Source organism: Equus asinus, chromosome 3 (assembly GCF_041296235.1).
Source record: "Equus asinus isolate D_3611 breed Donkey chromosome 3, EquAss-T2T_v2, whole genome shotgun sequence".
Classification (NCBI taxonomy): domain Eukaryota; kingdom Metazoa; phylum Chordata; class Mammalia; order Perissodactyla; family Equidae; genus Equus; species Equus asinus.
In genome coordinates, this window is record NC_091792.1 from 2241011 (window position 1) to 2267933 (window position 26923).

General features: G+C 41.0%; 2 protein-coding genes across 5 annotated transcripts in view; one reads left to right on the forward strand and one right to left on the reverse strand.

Annotated features, from left to right (window-relative positions):
* Window positions 1-26923, forward strand: part of AIMP1 (aminoacyl tRNA synthetase complex interacting multifunctional protein 1) — a 103226-nt gene that overhangs the window by 29223 nt on the left and 47080 nt on the right. The window contains exon 9 of one of the 4 annotated variants that reach the window (XR_011501816.1): window positions 14574-14731. The exons of 2 other annotated variants lie outside the window; for them this stretch is intronic. The gene's annotated coding sequence lies outside the window, so the exon portion shown is untranslated. Of the gene's footprint in view, window positions 1-1551; window positions 2113-14573; window positions 14732-26923 lie in introns of those variants that run through there. One more of the 4 variants, XR_011501813.1, reaches the window with a different exon arrangement.
* GIMD1 (GIMAP family P-loop NTPase domain containing 1) lies at window positions 14722-22661 on the reverse strand. Its single transcript, XM_014839105.3, is given in 3 exon segments — window positions 14722-14987; window positions 22089-22428; window positions 22430-22661. Coding segments are annotated over 3 exon segments (693 nt in total). The 5' UTR covers window positions 22517-22661.

Sequence of the window (26923 nt, forward strand, 5' to 3'; positions counted from 1 at the left end):
GCAGGTCCAAAAGCCTGCATCTGTAGATGACTCTCAGAGATGCTAAGAAATCCAAAGAGCTTGGTAGTTTTGGTTGTGAAGCCAGGTTACCAGGGTTGATTCCTGGCTCTACAGTTAAAGGCCTGTGTGACCCTGGGCAACTGTTTAGCCTCTCTATACTTATTTCCCTCATCTGTGGATTGTGAAGCTTGTGTGAGTCAGTACCCACAGACGACTTAGAGTAATGCCTGCCTGGAATATAAAAGATGCATATTGTGTTGATACCAGTTTATGATAAGGATGTTCCTCTCCAGAAACTAGTGTTCCTGTCTCTGCTCTCCCCTTTCCTGCTATCACTTTTCCTGAGAATTGAATCCTTGTTCAGAAGATTACTTGGTACTTATGAATTGAACAGAGTAGCTTAAGGAATATTTCCTACCGGGTGTGGCCCTGTCTTTCAGCAGACCTGATTGTTTCTCTATGCCAGAGGTATCTCTTCCCTCATTACAGATGTTCATTACTGAAACTTTCCTCACTCCCTGCTTTCCCACTGAAATCCGTTTTTTGGATATTTAGATGTTGGCCAGCCCTGTTCATTAATGCCCTTTCACTGGCTTAGTATATTACGTATAAAGTTTCAAATAGTTTTGCAGTTTTCTTAGGCTAGGAAGATAGTAGTACTTCTCACTATGGTGTGTTAGTGTCACATAAATAGAAGCAGTCATAGCTTCATGTTCTTGATGGATGGGGGAGCATCTTGCTGTTGCTTATCACGGGCAGTAAAGGAGCATGAATATACCTCCTCAGTTTCCCTGGGAAACTAGGTTGTGCCTTTAAAAATATAAAATACCAGAAGTGTACAATATTAGCTGTGTACTTTAGCTACATGAATTGTGACACAAGTCCTGGTTCTAAGTGCTGTGAAAACTAAAACTTAATCACCAAGATACAAAATAAAAACTAGGGAGGCAAGTTAATGTAACTCAGTTAACAATAGCATTGAAGACTGCTGTCTTGTGAAGAAAGCTTTGCCCTCCAAAATTTTAGTTAAGGAGTAACTATGCCCTTCTCTGACAAAAGTTGGGGGGATATATCAATAATATCTGTCTCGTGTCATGGATTTTATTACGGAATTATTTTAAGCTTCTTAATGCTTTATAGCTAACAAAGTACTTTCACACGTCTTCTGAATTTCTTAAATCCCTAGAGGTGGACCAGCCATTTTACCTCCAAAAATCAACAGAAAAGTTAAATGCCTGTGCTGAGGTCTAGCTAGCTGAAGCCTAGATCTTTCAGTTTGCACTAATGCTGTGCCCTTCTCCACAGCAGTACCCTTTCCTCTCCGGTAACTACGTGAGTCATGTGTTATTCGAATAAGAGGTTTAGCTTTGGTTAAACTGTAGGGAAGGATAGTGATGAATAAAAACCCCTAAACTGTAGTCATTCATATAAAGAGATGAGAGTAGCTCCTCCTTTAGAGAAGCATTTAAGAGATTCTAAAGAGAGAGATCATTAAACACTCCTTGGAGTGATTACAAAGAGAATTTAGCAAATTTTTTCTTTTTGTTACAGAGGTTCTTAGGAAGAATCACTTGGCAAAACCAGGCTGCTACTGGCAGCAGTTGCCTTCTGAAGACCATGAGCCTTGACTCTTGCAGGCGTGCGCTGTTGTTGAGGGCACTCGTCCTGCCGCGACAGTTGGTACCAAAGCCAACCTATGAGGGAAGCCACTGTGCTGCAGGTAGATAAGAGAGCAAGTGAGATTTAAACCAGGAGCAGCTCTTTATAGTTGTAGCCCCTTTGCAGTACTGCTTGGAGGATAACTCCAAAATTTGCAATAATAATGAAAAGAAGGATAGTTGCTGCTCGCTAATATGCCTCTATGCAAAATTGGATCTTCAGATACCAACTTGTTGGAAAAGAGTTAGTGACTTACACATTCTTGCTTGTTGCATTTTTTGTAGTTATGGTTTTTCCTTTGGATAATTCTTGGCAGAGATAATTCATAGGGGTATAACTCCAAAAAAATTTGGAGAAAGGACCCAGAACAATGCAATCATTGTTGGTTTGAAACTGAGCCACCTGGAATTTCAGAGTGTGAATTAATTATTGTATATTATATTTTTCAGCTTTATGTATTCCCTTATTTCTTTTTTCCTTTCCCTTCCATACTCCCACCGTCCCCCCGCAACACACACTATTCCAAGTTCTCTGGATTTTTGAGTGAAATGTGTGTGTAAGTGTTAGTTTATGTCTTCATCAACATCATTTCCTATCTGGCAGGCTATTGTCCTTAGCAACAGCAGCAGAAACAAGCCCAGGGCTCAGTAATTGCAAGAAAAAAGAATAATCCTTTTTCATGAAGGGGCTAACTATTCTTCTTGCCTTTCCCTTTGCTACATAGTACCTACAAAATTGTTCAAATAGCAATTATTAATGTCTGTTCATTTCTACAATGGCATTCGTATGACAGCCTTCATATCAAGGCTGCTCTGACCAGAGTTTTAAATTTGTTTTTGTAAATTGCCTCATTAGAATATCATACATCCCAGGAGATAAATGCTCTCAAGATATGCATCCACTTAACTTTTCAACCCTAAGATTACATATTGGCTGATACTTGTTAATTTAAAACCCACTCAACTTTTCACACCTGGGGAATTTGGAAAGAACAGTGCAGGAGTCATCCAAAATCAACACCACAATTTGATTTCTCTTTGAAAAAGATTAATGAAAAATGCAAACTAAAAGTCACTTTCAATAAGTTTAGCAAAAGAGAATGATTTTGGTAGAAATAACTTTTTTCTGTAACCTTCAGTTTTCATATGACAGGATAACATTTTCTCTTAAAACAGCACATGCATTGAAAACAAAAACTTGAGTGCTTGTGAAGAGAGACTTATTTTTTAGGTTGGTTTTTTTCTGAGGAAGATTAGCCCTGAGCTAACATCTGCCACCAATCCTCCTCTTTTTGCTGAGCAAGGCTGGCCCTGAGCTAACATCTGTGCTCTGAGCTAACATCCCTGCCCATCTTCCTCTATTTTATATGTGGGATGCCTACCACAGCATGGCTTGCCAAGCAGTGCCATGTCTACACCCTGGATTTGAACTGGCAAACCCTGGGCCGCCAAAGCAGAACGTGCACTCTTAACTGCTGTCCACCGGGCCGGCCTTGGAAAATCTAGTTTAAACTGGGGAGTTAGGGAAGACATCTGAGATGATGATTGATTAAGGAAGGATGAGTGGGAATTAATCTGATGAACAATGGGCGAGGAGGGAGAAATCTAAGTCCCAAGACAGGAATGAGCTTGTATCTGAGAAAGGCCTGAAAAATGGGGGAATGGCATTGATGCAGGCTCGGTGAGTCAAGGAGGTGAAAGAAAGATTTCTTGGACTCTCAAGGTCTGGTAGTAGTGCTCCTTTATTCAGAGAATAGCATGGAGTAGCATAGGGACAGGACCCATGGGCAGTAAAGAGCTGCAAACATGGGTTGAGGGTAGGGCTAAATTTCGAGACTTAGTTTTTAAATAAAGTTTGAGCGAGAATCCCGGAAATAGCAATGCAATTTAAAAACATTAGCCTTTTTGTAAAAGAATCGTGATGTGCCTGAAAATCAATACAACAGAAATCTAAGCAAATGCTTTATTAAAAAAGGCAGAGTCTAGATAAATATAACTAAAAAAAAAGTCTGAAATTGCTAGTCAAGGTCACATATCTAGAAGAATAAGCCTGTAGGGTCAGAGCTGGAGAGCATTGAGGTGAATCACTCATGCCTCGGACGGGACATGCGGCTGAGACTTAACCCCAGCTGCACACAAATACCAAGTATACTATCTTCCCATCCTCTCAGATGTTCAAAGCACTTTCAAGATAGAAAGTGTGTAGAGATTTTTGTCTTCTGGGGGAGAATAACATACAGGTTGGGCATCTGGAGGGACGTGAGGGAAGATTGCAAATTACAGACTCTATTAGGAAAGGTAGCAGAATATCAAAGGTGAAGTTTCTGGACAGCCTTTAATTTACCTAGAGCCAGTTCTGGTCATGTGGTTCTTTTGTTGCAAGTTGTAATTATCTCCAGTAATGGAGACTGTTCAGTGGACACACACTTACTGTCATCCAGAAAAAGCAGAACGACCCCACATCAGGCGGAGCACAGCAGTCAGATGTTCACTTCAGTGCCTCCCCAATTCTTATGATCCAACCACCCCGTTACCAACGAACAGATGATCTCCCTGCATCCACTGTGCTGATTATTACGAGGGCTAGGATTGCTATTGCAGAGTAGCACGTGGGAGACCGTGTCTGGAATTTAATGCCTCTTGGATATTATGCTAGAATTCAGAGTATATTAGGAAAACACACTAACTAGAAAGATGAGGGAAGAGGAAAAAAGGAAACAGTGGTGAGGAATGGACCTTCTAATGTTTGTATTATAGTTAAAAGAGATAGCGATAAATTGTCAGGAATGTTCAATGTAAATGGTAAGAAAGGACTTCTGAAACAGAAGGGCAATCTATAAAGGGAGACTTGAATTAAATAATTAACTGTCTTAGCAAAATCTGGTAGTGTGGGGAAAGGAAAAGCATCCCAAAACCCTCTCCCTAGGGAGGACGGGGAAGGAGAAAAGGAAATGGGGAAATAATGGAAGTGTTCCAAAGGTCTTTTCATAGTCTGGGGGTGGGAAGGGGGGACGATGCCCCAGGGAAAGAAAGAAACAGTTGTTACCTGGTGTCTAACAATGGGAGAGAAGCGCATACTTGATTCTGAATTCAGGAAGGAGGAAATAATCCTCAGTGGGTGTGAACTAGAGTAGAACTTCCAGATTATCAAGGAGAAAAACCGAATTAATAGCAACTTTATCTAATCAGCAAAACTAAGGAAAAGAAAAATGCAAGAAATATAGTAATATAAAATAAATAATAAACATAAAGTAAGATGGAGAAACATCTTGTATGCTTGCATGGAAAGATTTAATATCACAAAATATCATTTGTCATAAACATACACACTACAAAAGAAGGTTTTTTTTAGAAATTAGAAAATACATATAAATGAATGCCTGAGAGTAGCCAGAAAATATTTTGAAAAAAGGAAAACAAGGGAAATTTGTCCTCCTAGATATCAAGGAATGATATAAAACCATTTTAATTAAATCCTTGTGGTATTGACAATAATATAAATAAAATAGATAATGGAAAAGAATTAAGAATCCAGAACAGGGGCTGGGCCAGTGGCCAAGTGGTTAAGTTCACACCCTCTGCTTCAGTAGCCCAGGGTTTCGCCGGTTCAGTTTCTGGGCGCAGACATGGTACCGCTTGTCAGGCCATGCTGAGGCGGCTTCCCACATAGCACAGCCAGAGGCACTCACAGTTAGAATATACAACTATGTGCTGGGGGTGCTTTGGGGAGAAGAAGAAGAAAAAAAAAAGATTGGCAACAGATGTTAGCTCAGGTACCAATCTTTAAAAAAAAGCAAAATCCAGAATAGATCCAGAAATAGATAAAGGAGATATATATCTGTATATCTATGTATCTGCCTCTGTCTGTATATCTACCTTTCTTGTGTAGGAAAAGGATGGATTATTTAATAAATAGAGCAAATATAGTTGGTTACCCACCTGAAAGGAAATGAAACTAAAACCCTATCAAGTATCCTGTACATAGAAATATATAACTAGGGGCCTGCCCGGTGGCGCAGCAGTTTAGTTCACACGTTCCACTTCTCGGCAGCCTGGGGTTTGCCGGTTCGGATACTGGGTGCAGGACATGGCACTGCTTGGCAAGCCATGCTGTGGTGGACATCCCACGTATGAAGTCAAGGAAGATGGGCACAGATGTTAGCTCAGGGCCAGTCTTCTTCAGTGAAAAGAGGAGGATTGGCAGCAGTTAGCTCAGGGCTAATCTTCCTCAAAAAAAAAAAGAAAAGAAATATATAACTATAAAAAATTCACATACTTAGTCTGGCACAAGTTACCCTAAAGTTAAAGGATAAATAATAGAATTGAAAACCACTTGCAATGTGAAGGACAGATAGAGGGCTAATATCTATAATATACATAGAGCTTTTCCAATTTGCCAAGCAGGAGGAAAAAATACTCAATGACACTTGTTAAAGATGGCAAGGCAGGCTTTAGTCAGGACCATCGAGATAAGTATAGGGGGCCACTGCAATGGGATTTTACAGTGAGGGAGGGAGGTTGGGCTCACCTCTGAAAACAGCATGGGCATGTGGGAACTTACAGCCAAGGAGCTTGGAGGGGCAAGGAGGTGGAGTGGATGGAAAGTTACTAAGAGGAAACGTCAAAGGTCAGGAGGAGTCTGGTTAAACCGAACTGGCAGGATCTTGCTGAAAACAGGCCAGGATAACCAGGCATCACCTGGGGATGGTGGAAGATGAGGAACCTGAGCAGATACTGAGGGTGGAGGAGTCTTGCTAAAACTAGATTTTACAACAAAGTGCACAGATGGGCCTAGGAGAAGGTTCAGGAGCCTGACTAAACTTTTGGTCAAGCAAAGAATCATCGTGAGAAGTAATCCAAAAAAAATGGCAAAAAGGATTAAGAATGTGAAGAGGCAATTTATAGAAGAGCAAATCTAAATGACCAACCTGCGTATAAAAAGATTCTCCAATTCAGTGAAAGTCTAGGAAGTACAAATTAAAGTAACAGTAAGATGATTTTACATTTATTGACTGGTGTTAGCACTGGGTGTTAACGCCAATTGATGACGAGAATATAGGGAAAGGGTACTCAAAGGTTGTTGAAAATAGTTTGTTAGAACATGTATGGAAAGAAATTGGATAAGATAAAATTAAAGTGTACATATACTTCAACCCAGAAATCCGCCTCTTGGAAATGTAACTTACAGAAAAAAAATCCATGTTCTATAAAAATACATGTACAAGAATAGTTGTTGGAGCCTGGCTTTGGGTGGCATAAACCTGGAATGCACATCATCATCAGAGTGTTGCATATACAGCATGAAATGTTGTGCAGCCTTGAAAGGGGGTGAATTTAAGCCAAGTGAAGAATTTGTATGAGATGGTGTTAAGTGCATAAAAAAGACGCTGTGGAGAGTATAATATGAAAATGTTTTTAAAAAGATAAGAACCCTATGTCTCTTTGTGTGTATGTACTCTGTGTGATTGTTTATGTGTATATATGTACTCTGTGTGTGTGGTTATGTGTATATGTACTCTGTGTGTGTGTGGTTATGTGTATATATGTACTCTGTGTGTGTGGTTATGTGTATATGTACTCTGTGTGTGTGGTTATGTGTATATGTACTCTGTGTGTGGTTATGTGTATATATGTACTCTGTGTGTGTGTGGTTATGTGTATATATGTACTCTGTGTGTGTGTGGTTATGTATATATGTACTCTGTGTGTGTGGTTATGTGTATATATGTACTCTGTGTGTGTGGTTATGTGTATATGTACTCTGTGTGTGTGGTTATGTGTATATGTACTCTGTGTGTGTGGTTATGTGTATATATGTACTCTGTGTGTGTGGTTATGTGTATATGTACTCTGTGTGTGTGTGGTTATGTATGTATGTACTCTGTGTGTGTGTGGTTATGTGTATATATGTACTCTGTGTGTGTGGTTATGTGTATATATGTACTCTGTGTGTGTGGTTATGTGTATATGTACTCTGTGTGTGTGTGGTTATGTATGTATGTACTCTGTGTGTGTGTGGTTATGTGTATATGTACTCTGTGTGTGTGGTTATGTGTATATATGTACTCTGTGTGTGTGGTTATGTGTATATGTACTCTGTGTGTGTGGTTATGTATGTATGTACTCTGTGTGTGTGTGGTTATGTGTATATATGTACTCTGTGTGTGTGGTTATGTGTATATGTACTCTGTGTGTGGTTATGTGTATATGTACTCTGTGTGTGGTTATGTGTATATGTACTCTGTGTGTGTGGTTATGTGTATATGTACTCTGTGTGTGTGGTTATGTGTATATGTACTCTGTGTGTGGTTATGTGTATATATGTACTCTGTGTGTGTGTGGTTATGTGTATATATGTACTCTGTGTGTGTGTGGTTATGTATATATGTACTCTGTGTGTGTGGTTATGTGTATATATGTACTCTGTGTGTGTGGTTATGTGTATATGTACTCTGTGTGTGTGGTTATGTGTATATGTACTCTGTGTGTGTGGTTATGTGTATATATGTACTCTGTGTGTGTGGTTATGTGTATATGTACTCTGTGTGTGTGTGGTTATGTATGTATGTACTCTGTGTGTGTGTGGTTATGTGTATATATGTACTCTGTGTGTGTGGTTATGTGTATATATGTACTCTGTGTGTGTGGTTATGTGTATATGTACTCTGTGTGTGTGTGGTTATGTATGTATGTACTCTGTGTGTGTGTGGTTATGTGTATATGTACTCTGTGTGTGTGGTTATGTGTATATATGTACTCTGTGTGTGTGGTTATGTGTATATGTACTCTGTGTGTGTGTGGTTATGTATGTATGTACTGTGTGTGTGTGTGGTTATGTGTATATGTGTACTCTGTGTGTGTGGTTATGTGTATATATGTACTCTGTGTGTGTGGTTATGTGTATATGTACTCTGTGTGTGTGTGGTTATGTATGTATGTACTCTGTGTGTGTGTGGTTATGTGTATATATGTACTCTGTGTGTGTGGTTATGTGTATATGTACTCTGTGTGTGTGGTTATGTGTATATATGTACTCTGTGTGTGTGGTTATGTGTATATGTACTCTGTGTGTGTGGTTATGTGTATATATGTACTCTGTGTGTGTGGTTATGTGTATATGTACTCTGTGTGTGTGGTTATGTGTATATATGTACTCTGTGTGTGTGGTTATGTGTATATATGTACTCTGTGTGTGTGGTTATGTGTATATATGTACTCTGTGTGTGTGGTTATGTGTATATGTACTCTGTGTGTGTGGTTATGTGTATATGTACTCTGTGTGTGGTTATGTGTATATATGTACTCTGTGTGTGTGGTTATGTGTATATGTACTCTGTGTGTGTGTGGTTATGTGTATATATGTACTCTGTGTGTGTGGTTATGTATATATGTACTCTGTGTGTGTGGTTATGTGTATATGTACTCTGTGTGTGTGGTTATGTGTATATGTACTCTGTGTGTGTGGTTATGTGTATATATGTACTCTGTGTGTGTGGTTATGTGTATATGTACTCTGTGTGTGTGTGGTTATGTATGTATGTACTCTGTGTGTGTGTGGTTATGTGTATATGTACTCTGTGTGTGTGGTTATGTGTATATATGTACTCTGTGTGTGTGGTTATGTGTATATGTACTCTGTGTGTGTGTGGTTATGTATGTATGTACTCTGTGTGTGTGTGGTTATGTGTATATGTGTACTCTGTGTGTGTGGTTATGTGTATATATGTACTCTGTGTGTGTGGTTATGTGTATATGTACTCTGTGTGTGTGTGGTTATGTATGTATGTACTCTGTGTGTGTGTGGTTATGTGTATATATGTACTCTGTGTGTGTGGTTATGTGTATATGTACTCTGTGTGTGTGGTTATGTGTATATATGTACTCTGTGTGTGTGGTTATGTGTATATGTACTCTGTGTGTGTGGTTATGTGTATATATGTACTCTGTGTGTGTGGTTATGTGTATATGTACTCTGTGTGTGTGGTTATGTGTATATATGTACTCTGTGTGTGTGGTTATGTGTATATATGTACTCTGTGTGTGTGGTTATGTGTATATATGTACTCTGTGTGTGTGGTTATGTGTATATGTACTCTGTGTGTGTGGTTATGTGTATATGTACTCTGTGTGTGGTTATGTGTATATATGTACTCTGTGTGTGTGGTTATGTGTATATGTACTCTGTGTGTGTGTGGTTATGTGTATATATGTACTCTGTGTGTGTGGTTATGTATATATGTACTCTGTGTGTGTGGTTATGTGTATATGTACTCTGTGTGTGTGGTTATGTGTATATGTACTCTGTGTGTGTGGTTATGTGTATATATGTACTCTGTGTGTGTGGTTATGTGTATATGTACTCTGTGTGTGTGTGGTTATGTATGTATGTACTCTGTGTGTGTGTGGTTATGTGTATATGTACTCTGTGTGTGTGGTTATGTGTATATATGTACTCTGTGTGTGTGGTTATGTGTATATGTACTCTGTGTGTGTGTGGTTATGTATGTATGTACTCTGTGTGTGTGTGGTTATGTGTATATGTGTACTCTGTGTGTGTGGTTATGTGTATATATGTACTCTGTGTGTGTGGTTATGTGTATATGTACTCTGTGTGTGTGTGGTTATGTATGTATGTACTCTGTGTGTGTGTGGTTATGTGTATATATGTACTCTGTGTGTGTGGTTATGTGTATATGTACTCTGTGTGTGTGGTTATGTGTATATATGTACTCTGTGTGTGTGGTTATGTGTATATGTACTCTGTGTGTGTGGTTATGTGTATATATGTACTCTGTGTGTGTGGTTATGTGTATATGTACTCTGTGTGTGTGGTTATGTGTATATATGTACTCTGTGTGTGTGGTTATGTGTATATATGTACTCTGTGTGTGTGGTTATGTGTATATATGTACTCTGTGTGTGTGGTTATGTGTATATGTACTCTGTGTGTGTGGTTATGTGTATATGTACTCTGTGTGTGGTTATGTGTATATATGTACTCTGTGTGTGTGGTTATGTGTATATGTACTCTGTGTGTGTGTGGTTATGTGTATATATGTACTCTGTGTGTGTGGTTATGTATATATGTACTCTGTGTGTGTGGTTATGTGTATATGTACTCTGTGTGTGTGGTTATGTGTATATGTACTCTGTGTGTGTGGTTATGTGTATATATGTACTCTGTGTGTGTGGTTATGTGTATATGTACTCTGTGTGTGTGGTTATGTGTATATATGTACTCTGTGTGTGTGGTTATGTGTATATGTACTCTGTGTGTGGTTATGTGTATATGTACTCTGTGTGTGTGGTTATGTGTATATATGTACTCTGTGTGTGTGGTTATGTGTATATGTACTCTTTGTGTGTGGTTATGTGTATATATGTACTCTGTGTGTGTGGTTATGTGTATATGTACTCTGTGTGTGTGTGGTTATGTGTATATATGTACTCTGTGTGTGTGTGGTTATGTATATATGTACTCTGTGTGTGTGGTTATGTGTATATATGTACTCTGTGTGTGGTTATGTGTATATGTACTCTGTGTGTGGTTATGTGTATATGTACTCTGTGTGTGGTTATGTGTATATGTACTCTGTGTGTGTGGTTATGTGTATATATGTACTCTGTGTGTGTGGTTATGTGTATATGTACTCTGTGTGTGTGGTTATGTGTATATGTACTCTGTGTGTGTGTGGTTATGTATGTATGTACTCTGTGTGTGTGGTTATGTGTATATGTACTCTGTGTGTGTGGTTATGTGTATATATGTACTCTGTGTGTGGTTATGTGTATATGTACTCTGTGTGTGGTTATGTGTATATGTACTCTGTGTGTGGTTATGTGTATATGTACTCTGTGTGTGTGGTTATGTGTATATATGTACTCTGTGTGTGTGGTTATGTGTATATATGTACTCTGTGTGTGTGGTTATGTGTATATGTACTCTGTGTGTGTGTGGTTATGTGTATATGTACTCTGTGTGTGTGTGGTTATGTGTATATGTACTCTGTGTGTGTGGTTATGTGTATATGTACTCTGTGTGTGTGGTTATGTGTATATGTACTCTGTGTGTGGTTATGTGTATATATGTACTCTGTGTGTGTGGTTATGTGTATATGTACTCTGTGTGTGTGTGGTTATGTGTATATATGTACTCTGTGTGTGTGGTTATGTGTATATGTACTCTGTGTGTGTGGTTATGTGTATATGTACTCTGTGTGTGTGGTTATGTGTATATGTACTCTGTGTGTGTGGTTATGTGTATATGTACTCTTTGTGTGTGGTTATGTGTATATATGTACTCTGTGTGTGTGGTTATGTGTATATGTACTCTGTGTGTGTGTGGTTATGTGTATATATGTACTCTGTGTGTGTGTGGTTATGTATATATGTACTCTGTGTGTGTGGTTATGTGTATATATGTACTCTGTGTGTGGTTATGTGTATATGTACTCTGTGTGTGGTTATGTGTATATGTACTCTGTGTGTGGTTATGTGTATATGTACTCTGTGTGTGTGGTTATGTGTATATATGTACTCTGTGTGTGGTTATGTGTATATGTACTCTGTGTGTGGTTATGTGTATATGTACTCTGTGTGTGTGGTTATGTGTATATATGTACTCTGTGTGTGGTTATGTGTATATGTACTCTGTGTGTGGTTATGTGTATATATGTACTCTGTGTGTGTGGTTATGTGTATATATGTACTCTGTGTGTGTGTGGTTATGTTTATATGTACTCTGTGTGTGTGTGGTTATGTGTATATATGTACTCTGTGTGTGGTTATGTGTATATGTACTCTGTGTGTGTGGTTATGTGTATATGTACTCTGTGTGTGTGGTTATGTGTATATGTACTCTGTGTGTGTGGTTATGTGTATATATGTACTCTGTGTGTGTGTGGTTACGTATATATATGTACTCCATGTGTTTGTGATTGTTCAGACATGAAGAAAATACAAATGGTGCACACCACGCTTTTTGTTCACGTGAGTTATCTATAGTGGGCTGATTTGCATGAAGAGGAGGAGAGGTGGAAGGAGGAGAGAGGTAAAGGTGTACCATAAAGCAAAATGAGACTACTAAAAGTCAGTCGAATATGTATTATGATCACTTTTAGGGACTTACGTAATATTTATATATTTGTATAATATATATATCTGTAAATCTAAAAATAACAAGTAATGCAGGGAAGAACATCACAGAAGTCTTCCTCTTTGAAGCTAGGGGCACCTTTCTGCTATTAATCATTAACACCAGGCCAGCCTCAGGGATCTTGAATCCGTAATGTTCTGCACAACGCATCTTTCCTGAAACTCACTAGTATTTGTGTTCTGGAAGCGTAAGCTGACATCACATGAATGAAGGGTCTAAAGGACTCAAAACGTGAAGTTTCCGCTCTCCTCTTCGCCAGTCACTGCAGTTTCCACTTCTCAGCCTCAGATTTCTTCCTCTGTCACCAAGCCACCAATCCCTGGGGAAGTATCAATTCCTACTTAACTCCCAAACTCAGCCCCATTGTTGAGGCTCCCACTTCACAATCCTGGACCCGCAATGGCAGAAGGGGGCCATGCAAAGAAATAAAGAAAAATTTTGTTTCAAGTTGGAATTTGTATTATGGTTTCCCATAGAAACATTTTATAAATTTTGTTAAAGGCTTTCTAATACAATTTCTGTTAGAGTTCAGGTAGTATTAGGCATTGTCAGCTTTTGAGGACGTCTGGGAGAATAACCACCAGCTGTAATCCCGTTTCTAATGGAAAATACAGTGTATTGCACACAAAAGAAACAACTTACAAATTAACTTTGTGGAAATAAGCTGTTTGTAAATTGGGGACGATCTTAGTGAAAGAATTTTATAAACTGTAAAGCTCACGTACAAATGTTAAACAGGAGTGTGATCCGACTTCAACTTGGTGGTGGACGTGGCTGTTGTGGTGGACTAGAGTCATCTTCCTTTGATGCCCCCACTGCCTGTGAGAGCATCCTGGTCCCCTGTCCTAGCCAGAGTGAGCAGCCTTCCCCGTCCAGAGCCTCCTCTGCAGTCCAGCTTGCTTCAGACTCAGTTATCACAGTTGTGATGCTCGTTTCTGCAGCTGGACTCACCTCTGAGTTTTTACCTGTATTTCCAGCCTAAATTGGAACCACAGATTATAAGAAGGTGGAAAAGAAAGTGAACATTTATTGAGCATCTACCGCGTGCCAAGTTGTGTAATCATTACAATAACTATGAAGTAGGCATTCCCAGTGAGGAATGGGCTTTCACAAGCTTCAGTAATTTTCCTCGCCTAGTATCAAGTAAGAAGTGGAGCTAGTTTTTAAAATATGGATAATAATTTATTCATTTTTAAGTTTTATTTAAGTGTAACATATACACTAAACAGTTCACAAATCAGAAGTGTTTGTTGTTGACTTTTCACAAAGTGAACACACTGTGTAACCAGCCTCCAGATCAGAAAGCAGAAGCCACCCTGTGCGTGCTTTCACTCACTGTCCCCTCCTCGAGGTAACCGCTCTTCCGACTCCCGCACTTGACAGTAGAGTAGTTTAGATTACGTTAGTTTTGATTGTGGGAATCGTAGTGTATGTACTCCTCCATGTCTGGGTCTGTCTTTCAGCACTACGTCTGGGCAATTCACTGGCCCTGTTACATGCGGTTGTAGTTTGCTCATTCTCATCACTGTACTGTTCCACTGTGTGGATGTACCACAGTCTGCTTATCCATTCTACTGTTAATGGACATTTAGGTGATTTCCAGCTTTTAGCTATCATGAGTAGTACTGCTGTGAACATTCTTGTACATATATCTTTTAGTGCACAAACGTACACATTTCTGTTGGATATGTACTTAGGACTGTAATTGCCATGTCATAGAATTTGCATTAGAAATCTTGAATCTTTTATGTTCTTTTAAGTGCCAAACAGTTTTCCAAAGTGGTTACACCAATGACACTCACCAGCAGCCTACGGGAATTCGACAGTCCACAGCCTCGCTGACAGAGACACCTTTGAAAACAGGTTTCTGACTCTAAAAGCCAATGCTCTTTTCCTTTCATCTAAACTTTATTTAAAGGTAAGAGCTTGGTGACAGTTTTCTCTTATAAATTCCATGATTCTTTCTAAGATTTTTATTCTTTGTTTATTAAGTGAGTTTCCTTTTTTATACTGGAAAATATATCTGTGCTGAACAGAATTCAGTAGGGTTAGCAGGGTTTCGGAGGCCTCATGTAAGTATTCGCCTTCACTGAACCCAGCCTCTTCTGTTTTTTCTGCATGGGTGAAAAGAATGGCAGTGTAATTCTTCCAAGCATGTCCCAAAAGTTCCTGAAGGAGAGAAGTTGTTCAATGGCTATTTGCCTTGGAGTATATTCCTCAAAAATGACCAAAGGAGTTATCGCCCAACATAGGACCATCAACAGATCTGTATGTCATTATGTTTCTAAAAGCTGTTACATGTAATGGGAAGTGAAGATGGGATCAAATAATGTAAGCAAATGGAGAGAGCTGGGGGAACTTTCTAAAAAAAGGCTTTAGTTGTCCATTTTATTTTGCTGTTGTAATTCATGTATATACAACCTCAAAACTACATATTATCAATGCTGCATATTGATACTGATATAATTACATTTACAACGTTTGGCAGTCATTTATATTTGCCTGTCGGCCTGAATCTGTTGGAACCACTGAATTCCTTTAAGACGGAGGACCTTGGCCAAGGGAATTGTCATATCATTTTTGTAGGAGTGTTGTGTTATCATCATCAAAAGCATTTTCTAAGGATTTATAATTACATAATCTGGTTACAATCTATTGATTACTCAGATGGCATGTAATGGAAAAGCTTAGATCAAAATACATTTGGTAATTTGGAACAACTACAAAATAGTACTGTGATTTGCATCCTCTTCACCTCACATGCCTAGAATCAAACCCAGTTTATTGGATGACTTCCTCTAATGTGGTTGAGAAACACTGAAGGCACCTCAGAACTGACTTTATTTAGAAATAAGGTCATTGCAGTTGTAATTAGTTAAGATAAGGTCATAGGGTGGGCCTTTAATCCAATATGACTGGTGTCCTTATAAAACAGCGAAATTTGGACAAAGACATGAATACAGGGAGAATGCCATGTGAACATAAAGACGGCCGTCCACAAGCCAAGGAGAGAATCCTTGGACAGATCCTTCACTCATAGCCCTCAGAAGGAACCAACCCTGCTAACGTTATTTCAGACTTCTAGCCTCCAGAACTGAGAGACAATAAATTTCTGTTGCGTAAGCCACCCAGTTAGTGGTACTTTGTTTCGGCAGCCCTATCAAATTAATAAAAATGGTAGAAAAAGTTAATAAAGTGTTAAATATATCAGACTAGGTCGTGGAAATAAAAAGATTCCTGGGGGGCCTGGCCTGGTGGCATGGTGGTTATGTTGGCAGGCTCTATTTCTGCCGCCCAGTATTTGCCGGTTTGGATCCTGGGTGCGGATCTAGCACTGCTTATCAAGCCACACTGTGGCAGGTGTCCCACATATAAAGTAGAGGAAGATAGCACAGATGTTAGCTCAAGGCCAGTCTTCCTCAGCGAAAAAAGAGGATTGGTGGTAGATGTTAGCTCAGGGCTAATCCTCCTCCTCCTGAAAAAAAAACATTGCTGGGCCATTTACAGCAGAATCACTTGGGATGCTTGGTAAAAATGCATCAGAATCTTTAGGGATGAAGCCTGGGAATTAGAATTTTAAAAACCACTCTAGGTGGTTATTACTGCTGCAAATGTTTATTGAAGGTCTACTTTGTTCCAGGGACAGAGTGGACAAGACAGGTACATTTCCTGTTTATGTCTAGTGGAGATTCCTGTGTCCTAACTAAACTTAGAGACGGGGAAGAGGGAGGGCCAGACAGGAAAGCATCCTTTCAATTTGTTGTAATTGCTCGTGTGGTGATAGAAAATATATTGGAGCTACAGAGGCTGACATTTAGCCTGGTTTTGGGTGGGGGTAAAGGGCGGGGTCAGGAAAAGTTTCTGGCATGTGATGACATCTTGAGCATAGGTATTGACACGGGAATTGTAGGGCAGTAAAGACCTACCAAGTAAAGAGAGTGATTGAGCATTATTGGGGACTGGGTAGTCTTGGGGTTTTAGTCTATACAAATACAACTATTGATCCCTCATCACGCGTCTCTGGAAACTTCTCAAGTTTAGAGCCGGACCTATTATTCACCCAGTACATTATTGAAGTGTTCATATTGATTGTCATAATGAAATGTTTAATACAAGTTATTAAATAACTATCACCCTTAACCTCTTGAGTACGACTCCCAGACCTGGCCTGTGGGTATTGGTTGATGCATAAGCCATATTTGTCAGTAAATATTTTTAAAACATCACCATAACAAAAATTCATGCTAAATAAACTGTTTGGCTCAAGTGGTTGTTTCCTGAGTTATATATTATAACATAGAATTCTTCTCTTGCTGGGTTAGTACTTATTGCATTAAATGGTATAACTTTCACAGTGTGTGTTCAGTTCCTGTTTTCTGTATTGTAATATTAAAATGTTCCCTCTTTGTCTCCACCAGACATTTCCTATACTTTGCACCATAATATCATTCAGGGAAAATAAGTTAAAGCACCCAAGCAAGGATAATGGATTTGTAAGCTCGACACCACTTACGAGTCCATGTATTCAGCCACTGGGAAGTTCTTACATGTTGATAATTATTTATGAAAGGATGCTCATGCCCTAAACTGTGAGAGAAATTGCACTTTTGAATTACTGCCAAAAATAGAAGGGAATGGTTGATTTAGCTTATAATCTTTAGATTGATTTCTGGCTGGAAAATAGTTGAATATTTGAAAGTAGTGTCACTTGGTGTATAGTCATCATGTTAGTGGCCAAACACGTTCTCTGTGGACCCAGAGCAAGAATAGTCACAGTTGATTGATACCTCACATAAAAATCGAGAGCAAGATAAGTTAATGTAAGTTATCTGGTGTTAATAATTTAAATATACTACTAAGCTGGAAGGAAATTTTACAATCAATCATGAATTGTTTGGTTTCAGAGTGCTAATGGGTATGAGGCCATCTAGTCCTTTTGGGACAACTAGTTAGGATATAAACTTTGTTTTCCAGGAATTATGTTCATTTTCCCAGGACCTCACCAGCCCTGCCCCATTTGTTTGTGGTTGATGAAATCATAGCATCTGGACTTTTTAGGGGGAAACTTTTAAAAAAGCCAACTATTACATCAACTGAGAAAAAATTATCATGAAACAGGAGGACAATAAGGACCATTCTTTATATTTTGTGCTATTCCCTTACTCTCATCCCACTTAAAGCACCACATTTTCCTTCTCAGAGAGCCAAAGCTGAATGATAAGACCTCGTCAGATCAGATTCAGAGGATATTCAACCTTAGAGATCATCTGTCCGAATCGCCTTATTTTACAGATGAGGATATGGGGGCCTTGTGATATTAAACGGCTTGGCCAAAGCCGCACAGCCGATTGTTGGCAGGCCTGGGCCTGTAACAGAGGTCCCCTGACTGCCAGGCCATATCCTTCCTGCTAAACTGGGCTTCTCAGTTTAACCTTACTAAGCCAGTGAATTTTCTTCCCCGATTTTCTTCTAAATTAATAAGGAAGTTCTTAGAGTTATAAATCAGGGCTGTGTAATTTTGATTTCACTCTTACTTTCTTCTGAAGCCTATCAAGATAATCCCAAAGAAGGCTACAAATAATATGTCTTAATTTTAGGATAAGATAAATGCTATCAATAAAATCAAAATGAGCATAGCTAACGCTTATTGTGCACTTGCCATGTGCCAGTGTCTGAGTTAATTTACTATTATGTTAATATGACATTAATCCCAAATGTAACCCAGTAAAGTAGACACTGTTATCTTCCCAATTTACCATTGAAGAGATAAGTTTAGAGAAGTTAGTTGCCCAAGGTTGCAAAGCAAGCAAGTGGCTCCAGAGCAACTTGAACAGACATATGACTTACTCCGGCCCCCCACACTCTAACCTCTGTAACATCCAGTAGTTCATTCAAACAAGTCCTCGTCATAGCCTGGGTAGTGACAACAACAATGAAAACCGTAATAATAACGGTAATTTTCTGTGAACCTACTATAAGTCAGGCACAATGCCAGGCACATTACATTTATTAAATATAACCTTCTGAACTTTCTAACATAGATAAAATTATCCCTGTGTTATAACTGAGGAACCGAAGCCAAGGAAGTCTTAGTAACATTTGTAGTCATATGCCTAGAATTGTAGCAAGGCTTATTTTTCAACTAAATTTTGTGGAACCACTAAGCCCATGATCTTTGGTATTTTCAGGCCTGGAATTGGCTTTTCTGAGTCTTTTGTATACACACTCAACTGTGACATCAACAGTCAAGTTACTCATTCTAAATCAGGAATACCTGCTTGAAGCCTGACTGTTACAGTAATGGTACATGATACCATGATGGTGGAAGGATACGGACTTTACCCAGTTCCTGGATTCAATTCCTAGTGCAGTTTGGTTGCTTGGTAGCCCTTGCCTTAGGGTGACTTTATTACATCTGCTCTTATCCATTATTCATGAATTTTTAAAAAATATTCAAATGATATTCAGACGAATCATTCCCTTTATTTCCCAATTTTGGGGAGATGACTCACTGACATCTCCACCATCTTGCTGTAAATTAATGAAGACCTAACACAAATCAAGAAAAAGGGAGTGTTTGGGGAGATGTTCCAGTTGTCGCAGCTGGCAGCCTATAACCCCTCTGTAAAGTTTTAGAGCACAAACTGAGAGAGAGATTTATTGAGACAACAGGGAGGTGCAGGAAAGAAGAGGTCACTCCTCTGGCATCGGCCTGCAGAGTCCTTCCATGGCAGACATCAGTGCCCCAGAAAGGGGGAAGGAAAAGGGAGAAGGCAGCAGATGTTCTAGTCCCCAGGAAGAAAAAAATTGCAGGGTGTGTCTGGAACCAGAGGACCTTAACTCCTTGCTCCTCCCTAACAGCTGCTGGTCTTGTTGAATATTCAGACATTGTGCAGCTTCTCCAGTCTGTGAGCACACCCAGATGGCTGCCACCAGCATCTGAGGCACCTTCCGGAAGAAGGTCGCAAACACCGGTCTGTGCTCGGACGACCTTCAACCAGAGATCCTGGTGGAAGCCAGACCAGGACTGCAGTGTCTTTCAAGGGTCGTGGGCCCCTCTGAGGACTACGAAGTCTTGGCTGCTGAGTTCTGGGAGACAGAAGTTCTTTATTCTCTAAAGAAATATTCTGGATCTGAGTTGTGCCCTCGCCCATCTGTCTCCCCTCCGCCTCCAACTCCCGAACTGGACGCTGCCGTAAGGAGGAGGCATCAGAGAAGCAGGCTGTATGCAGAGGCAGTTAGGAGCTCAGAGGCATGCGAGAGTCGAATTCACTTGTGCAAGAGAAGTTAGGGGCTTGCAAGATCATTCTACATCCTCAAACTGCAGCAGTCTATTCTCAAAATACAGGTCTTTTAAAATACCCTTTTGACTCAGCATAGAGAAACATGGGGAGACATGTGGAAAGAGTCAGGTTAGTTTTTGACAAATATTTGTTTATGCATTTACTAAACTACATCCATCTATAGCTTAAGCTAAATGTTTATTTAATAGCAGCTTTAAGTGAATCTTAAAAACTTTAAAAATTACACTGATGGAATGGCTGCAGATTCCCCCGCTTGATTTCTACCAGAAATATCGTTTGAACTGCGGGCTCTAATAGTTTGGGGAGGTCTGTGGGCTTTCTTAGATTCCACATTGTTTCTTAATTGCAATCATCTCCTCTTCTTTGCTTTTGTACAGCATGTGCTTGATTTTTCAGGAGTTGGATTGTGAGGATTATTTTTTATACTCTTGTCACCGTAATTTTTTCTGCTAGTTCCTTGTGATTACACCTGACTTTTTTTTTTCATTTTTAGAAACATGCACAGTTACTGCACAACAAAATGTTTGTCATATAGAACAATCTTATGCCTTTATGAGTTAAAGAAAATAAAACTTTCTTTAAAGCGAAGTCCATTGGCTTTCTAAGTGTAACATCCTACGTCAGCATGATCAGAGATTGGACCAAAAGAAGCGTAGCATTTATACATATGCTTCTGGAATGAAGAATGCCTGCTCTTGTCTCTCCACGTAGTTTACCTGTGAACTTTCCGGTCAAGATGAGTTCTCTGAGCTCAGTGACTTAACGAGCCTACTGAGTAATACTAGTCAAGTCCACCAGTTAAATTTGAGTGGCCCAAGAAGAGAGAATGAAGAGACTGATTGGAATGCAGCGGTTGATGAGCAGCTCCCAGGAACTGTTGGTTGTCCCTGGGCCTTGCTTGTACACGTATGTGTACTGTATGCAGGCATGACTCCCTCCTCTCCTAGGTGTGGCCGTACCCAGGACCCCTCCCCTCTCCCCAGCTCCTCTCTGAGACTGGCTGAATAAGCCTCCAACTTAGCAACCCATAATAAATGAACAAACAGACAGGGATGGGCCACTAGGCAAAGGTGCCACGTCTTATTTGTATTCACCTGGGGTCCCTGTGCTCTTCTCATGGCTGGAACCCAGCAGTTACTGACCCTACAGATGATAAGGCAAGCAAAGCACCTGAATTTCTGATTTCTTTCCTCTCCATGAAGCACAGGTCTCCCTGAATTTTGTCCATGACGTAGGTCTGAGAGAGGCCTCCTTCCCCTAGTCTAGTCACACCTTACACTACATGGCACTTAATGCGTCGCCTTACACCTGTTTACCTGTTTGTCTCTTCTACACTGCAAGCTTTTGAAGGACAGGGATCATGTGACTCGCCCATCATTAAGCCCTTTCAGGTACTCAACACTGTGCTCACGCTGGAATCAGTGAATGAATGCCCAGTTGTTGGTGAACTAAGAGCTCGTCCCCTTGATGTTGAATGGATACAAGTCATTATTTCAGTTCAGTGGTTCTGAAACTTGACTGTTTTTAAGAATTATGTGGAAAGTTTATGCAAATCAGACATGCAGGCTCCACTCTTGAGATCCTCTTTAGTAGGGCCTGGATGAATCTGTTTTTAACACCAGCACAGTTGATTCTGATGCAGGTAGTCTGGGGACCACATTTTCAAATTTACTCAGGTTTATGGTTCTTAGGGGTTTGAGACTTAGTTAGCCTCTGAAGTTTAGGATCTCATGTTCTTTTTCTATGACCCAGTTGTAAAATGACTGACTGAATTCTTCTAAAGGAAATTGTAAAAATGACTCTTAGGGGGAAGATCAAGTAATTTTTACTGACTGTTTCTATGTGAGTAGCACTTGTTTTAAACATGCTTTAAACTACTCTTTTGACTAGTTTTTCATAGTTGTTGTTAGGGTAACATCCTTCGAATGGGAATAATGGCATTAGTGTAATCGCCTCTTTGTGTTATCTGGACCATCTGGACAGGGGAAGATGCTTCCTCTTCAGAGAAAGGCACATCTGCTCTCTGGACCAGCAGTGCAAGATGGAGACCCTCTTGCCCGTAGTGATGTGCCAGGGCCTCCTTGACCTCCTATGTCACACGCCTCTTGCTCAGCCTGCTGTGCGGATAACCTGGAGTGTCCAGCACCTGGACCTGCAGGGTCACCTCTTGCCCCTCTCGACGCATGAAGCTGTGGAGGTGACCACTGCGGCCCAGACTACAGTCTTTGGTCACAGAACACAGAGCAAAGCCACTAAGGAAGTAAGTGCTTCCCAGAAGAACGTTCCTGGCAAAACTTTTTCCACTCTGAGTGGGAAGTGCCACTCATGCCAAAGAGGGCCACATTGACGATCATCTTGCTGGAGTCCGTCATAGCTGCTGATGAACGGAGGCTCAGCATAAGCAGTCAGACCTCTGTGCTCCCCCACTGCAAGCCTTCTCACCTGGACTGGAGCGTGCCACATCTTACCTGTGATGTGCTTTCCCCTCAGTCATAGGGACTGAAGCTGGAGGAATGCCCACTGAAGTGGAGATGCCCCAGTGCAGACAGAAGACTGAAGTAACAGTAGTAGTTTGCAGTGAGAGAGGAGAGAGAAGTCAAGTACAGATCAGGAAGGAAGGAGAAGGAAGCAATAATTGCAGGAAAATGGAAAAAAAAAAAAAAGCCCAAATTACATGAAGATAAGGGAAACCATGTTTAGGAGGAATGTGTTAAGTCATCAAGGTGATGGGTGAGTTGGTTTAGGAATGGGTGCTGAGGTTTCTGAGTTCAGGACAAAGCTAGCAGCAGTGTTTGATATTATTCACTCTTGGAGAAGTAGGGGTTGAACAGTGGAAGAGAAAGCCCTTGCTGGATTTTAAACAACATCCCCACCTCCCGACCCCTGAATACACAAGTGGCACCTGCAAAAAATTGTCTTTCTTGACTTCCTGCATGCTTCTCTTCTATGAAACGAATAATGTTAAAGAAGACTTCTGTTTCTGTTTACTAAAAATATTTTTTTACGAGTATGCAACATTCTGATGGAAATAAGAGCTACTTATGATTCCTGTTATGAGATAATTGGTAAATCATCCCCATGGTCCACTATAGTAAAGTACTGGCACTTTAATAAAGAAAGTGAAGCCCAACACGTTGTGCCACCTGGTTAGGATAGAGAACCTTGGGAGACTGTTTCATTTACGACACTTCTAAAATATAATTAATCTTTTGTGCAGAACATAAGCCCCTTATAACATTCTAAGGTCATCAATCATTTTCATTAGATTGATAAGACAGAGCTACTGGCCAGTTGCCAAACGTGCTCAATCTGCTGATTCAGAAATAGAGACACTTGATATTGCACATTTATTATTTTTGCTTATAACTTATACTTCTATTATACAGTTTTATGTACCTCTGGCCTTTTCTGTCCTCTCATGACCCTCACCCAATCTCCCCAGACACTAATATGAACACCTGGAGGGAAGTCCCACCCCCATACAAAAGACAGTCATTTTTGGGGTCCCTCAAGGTGACCCCAGCTCACCCAGTTCTTTCAGCTGTGTCAGCTGCACTACAGTCACCTGGGTTTCTTTTTACTCCTCAAATATGTAATTAAAAAAATTAATTATGGAATCCCAATCCATTTACTGTACGTTACGTAGCTTTTCCAATCGTAAAAATGCTCTCTCCACAAAGACTTCCCTGGAGCTGGCACAGTTGTTCTTTGGTATGAACTTGAACCTTCTGACGGTGTCGCCGTGCCGCGCTGGGACCGGGACTGTGTGCTGTGACGGTGTCGCCGTGCCGCGCCGGGACCGGGACTGTGTGCTGTGACGGTGTCGCCGTGCCGCGCCAGGACCGGGACTGTGCTGTGACAGTGTCACCGTGCCGTGCCCGGGACTGTGTGCTGTGACGGTGTCGCCGTGCCGTGCCGGGACTGGGACTGGGCGCTGTGATGGTGTTGCTGTGCCACGCCGGGACCGGGACTGTGTGCTGTGACGGTGTCGCCGTGCCGTGCCGGGACTGGGACTGGGCGCTGTGACGGTGTTGCTGTGCCGCGCCGGGACCGGGACTGTGTGCTGTGACGGTGTCGCCGTGCCGTGCCGGGACCGGGACTGGGCGCTGTGACGGTGTTGCTGTGCCACGCCGGGACCGGGACTGTGTGCTGTGACGGTGTCGCCGTGCCGTGCCGGGACCGGGACTGGGCGCTGTGACGGTGTTGCTGTGCCACGCCGGGACCGGGACTGTGTGCTGTGACGGTGTCGCCGTGCCGTGCCGGGACTGGGACTGGGCGCTGTGACGGTGTTGCTGTGCCGCGCCGGGACCGGGACTGTGTGCTGTGACGGTGTCGCCGTGCCGTGCCGGGACTGGGACTGGGCGCTGTGACGGTGTTGCTGTGCCACGCCGGGACCGGGACTGTGTGCTGTGACGGTGTCGCCGTGCCGTGCCTGGGACTGTGTGCTGTGACGGTGTCGCCGTGCCGCGCCGGGACCGGGACTGTGTGCTGTGACGGTGTTGCTGTGCCGTGCCTGGACCGGGACTGTGTGCTGTGACGGTGTCGCCGTGCCACGCCGGGCCCGGGACTGTGTGCTGTGATGGTGTCGCTGTGCCACGCTGGGACCAGGACTGGGCACTGTGACGGTGTTGCTGTGCCGTGCTGGGACCGGGACTGGGCGCTGTGACGGTGTCGCCGTGCCACGCCGGGACCGGGACTGTGTGCTGTGACGGTGTTGCTGTGCCGCGCCGGGACTGGGACTGTGTGTTTTCCATTGTAATTGGTGAGCACCATATCACGACTATAAGAAAAGTTTCAACAAATGGATATATAATATACATGCTATAAATAGATGTTGACTTCATAACAGTATTCAGTTCATAAATTTAGAAATTCTCTAAAAAGCCTCTCTTGGCTATTTCCATGTAAGTGAAAGTGATTGTCTTATCCTAACTGATACAATCACTAGCGTGATTATATTGGCACATGCAGTTTCCATATCAATTAATGATAGCACATTTCAGAAAAGGAGTACAATTAACTATAACTTGAGGCTAAATAAATTTTTCTTAAAAATTGGTGTTTTATTTTATTAGTGAAAGCTTAAATTTGACTTTTCCACTTCTTAGTATATAACCCGTACTTTCCCAAATACTTTCTTAGTGTGTAAGATGTAGAAGCATCTTCTCCTGTGCCTCTCAAAAAGTCTGTGCGGTGTGTATTTCTGTGTGAAGCAATCTTGGAGACATCTAGAATGCCTTACAACTTCATGGGCAGAAAGTTAGAAAGTCTTCTTCCCGTGTGGATCTGACGAGGAAAACATGGACGGATTCATCCGTCTGACGAGCACATTTGGCTTTCTTGAAGGGAGCGGAAGAACCTCCCCCAGGTGGCAGCAGCAGCCTGTTTCCTAAGAAGTGATTTTAAACCAGAATTTATTTTCATTTTCCTCCACAAACCGTAAACTGACATTCTTCAACTAGGCAATCTACATCAACACTAGTTGTGTGAAAGATCTTTTGAATAAAGGCAAAAACTAAGCCTTCTTTCTCAAGTTCCATATAGAACGTGACAAGTATAGAAGGTCCTTAGTTTTCAAACCCTCCTCTTTGAAATCATAGTTTAAATCATTTGCTGAATGCAACAGTTGACAGATTAAAAAATAAGGTTCAGAGTTCATATGTGTGGTTAAATGTTCCAATGGGACTGCAAAATTTAAAATAATTTCCAACAGGTTTAATGGAGGTTTTAGACCTGAGTCAACTTAGAGGTCATGTGGAAGGGTAATGTATTGATGTTAGATGATGTTAAATGCGTGCTGTTAGTTCTTTTTGAATCAGGGTGAAAAAGAAACTTGAAAAATTACCTTCACTCTTTTCAGTAACTTGGCTAAATATAATATAGCAGGAATAAAACTATGTAACTTTATTGACTGGCTCCAGGATTTCTCTGAGAAAGAGAACTGTCTTTGTTTGAGAAAATAGTTTTATTAGCTACTTGAGGTAGAAAAGGGGATTCTGAGAACATAAGCCAAACTCACAAAAAGTGGTAGCCAAACTGCTGGGTGAGGGGAAGAGCCAAGGCAAGAGTAGAGATTAGCGTATACAGAAGATGGGGGGAGGGGTAGAAAAGGAGGGAGGGGCAGGAGGGGAGAGGAGGAGTAGAGATTAGGGTATACAGAAGATGGGGGGAGGGGTAGAAGAGGAGAGGGGCAGGAGGGGGAGAGGAGGAGAAGGAGAGAGAACAAGAACCAAACACTAGAACTTGGCAGGAGGCTGGGTCTCCCTGTTGTGGAAATGGCAAAGGGACTATGTTAGAGCAGAGAGAGCTAAGTTTCAATTTTAACTTCTTTGAATTTCTGGAATGTAAAGTTTGCTGCATTCACAATTAACTTGTAAGAAGTTGGATCTTTATTTTTGTTTTGTTTTTGGTGATTGTTAGCATTTTACTTTATTTTATTTTGATGGAAATTAATGGACAGAGCTGAGGTCCACCCTAAGTTAGCACAGGACAAGGACCACAAAAGTTGGAGACTGTGAAATTATATCTGAACTGAAGTAATTCAGGAAAGGCAGGAGGTTGAAGCCAGAAGGACACTAGTCCCTAGGAACTTGCAAGAATCTTTGGGAGGACCTTAGATTTTCCACAATCTGTGAGATGAGATGTTATGTGGTAAGGGTGACTCCAGCTGACATGAGGAACAATTCTATTTCAAATTACACACACACACACACACACACTCACACACACACACACTGGATTAGTGTGCTATCACTCCTATAGCAAACTACCATAGACTGAGTGGTTTAAACAACAGAACTTAATTT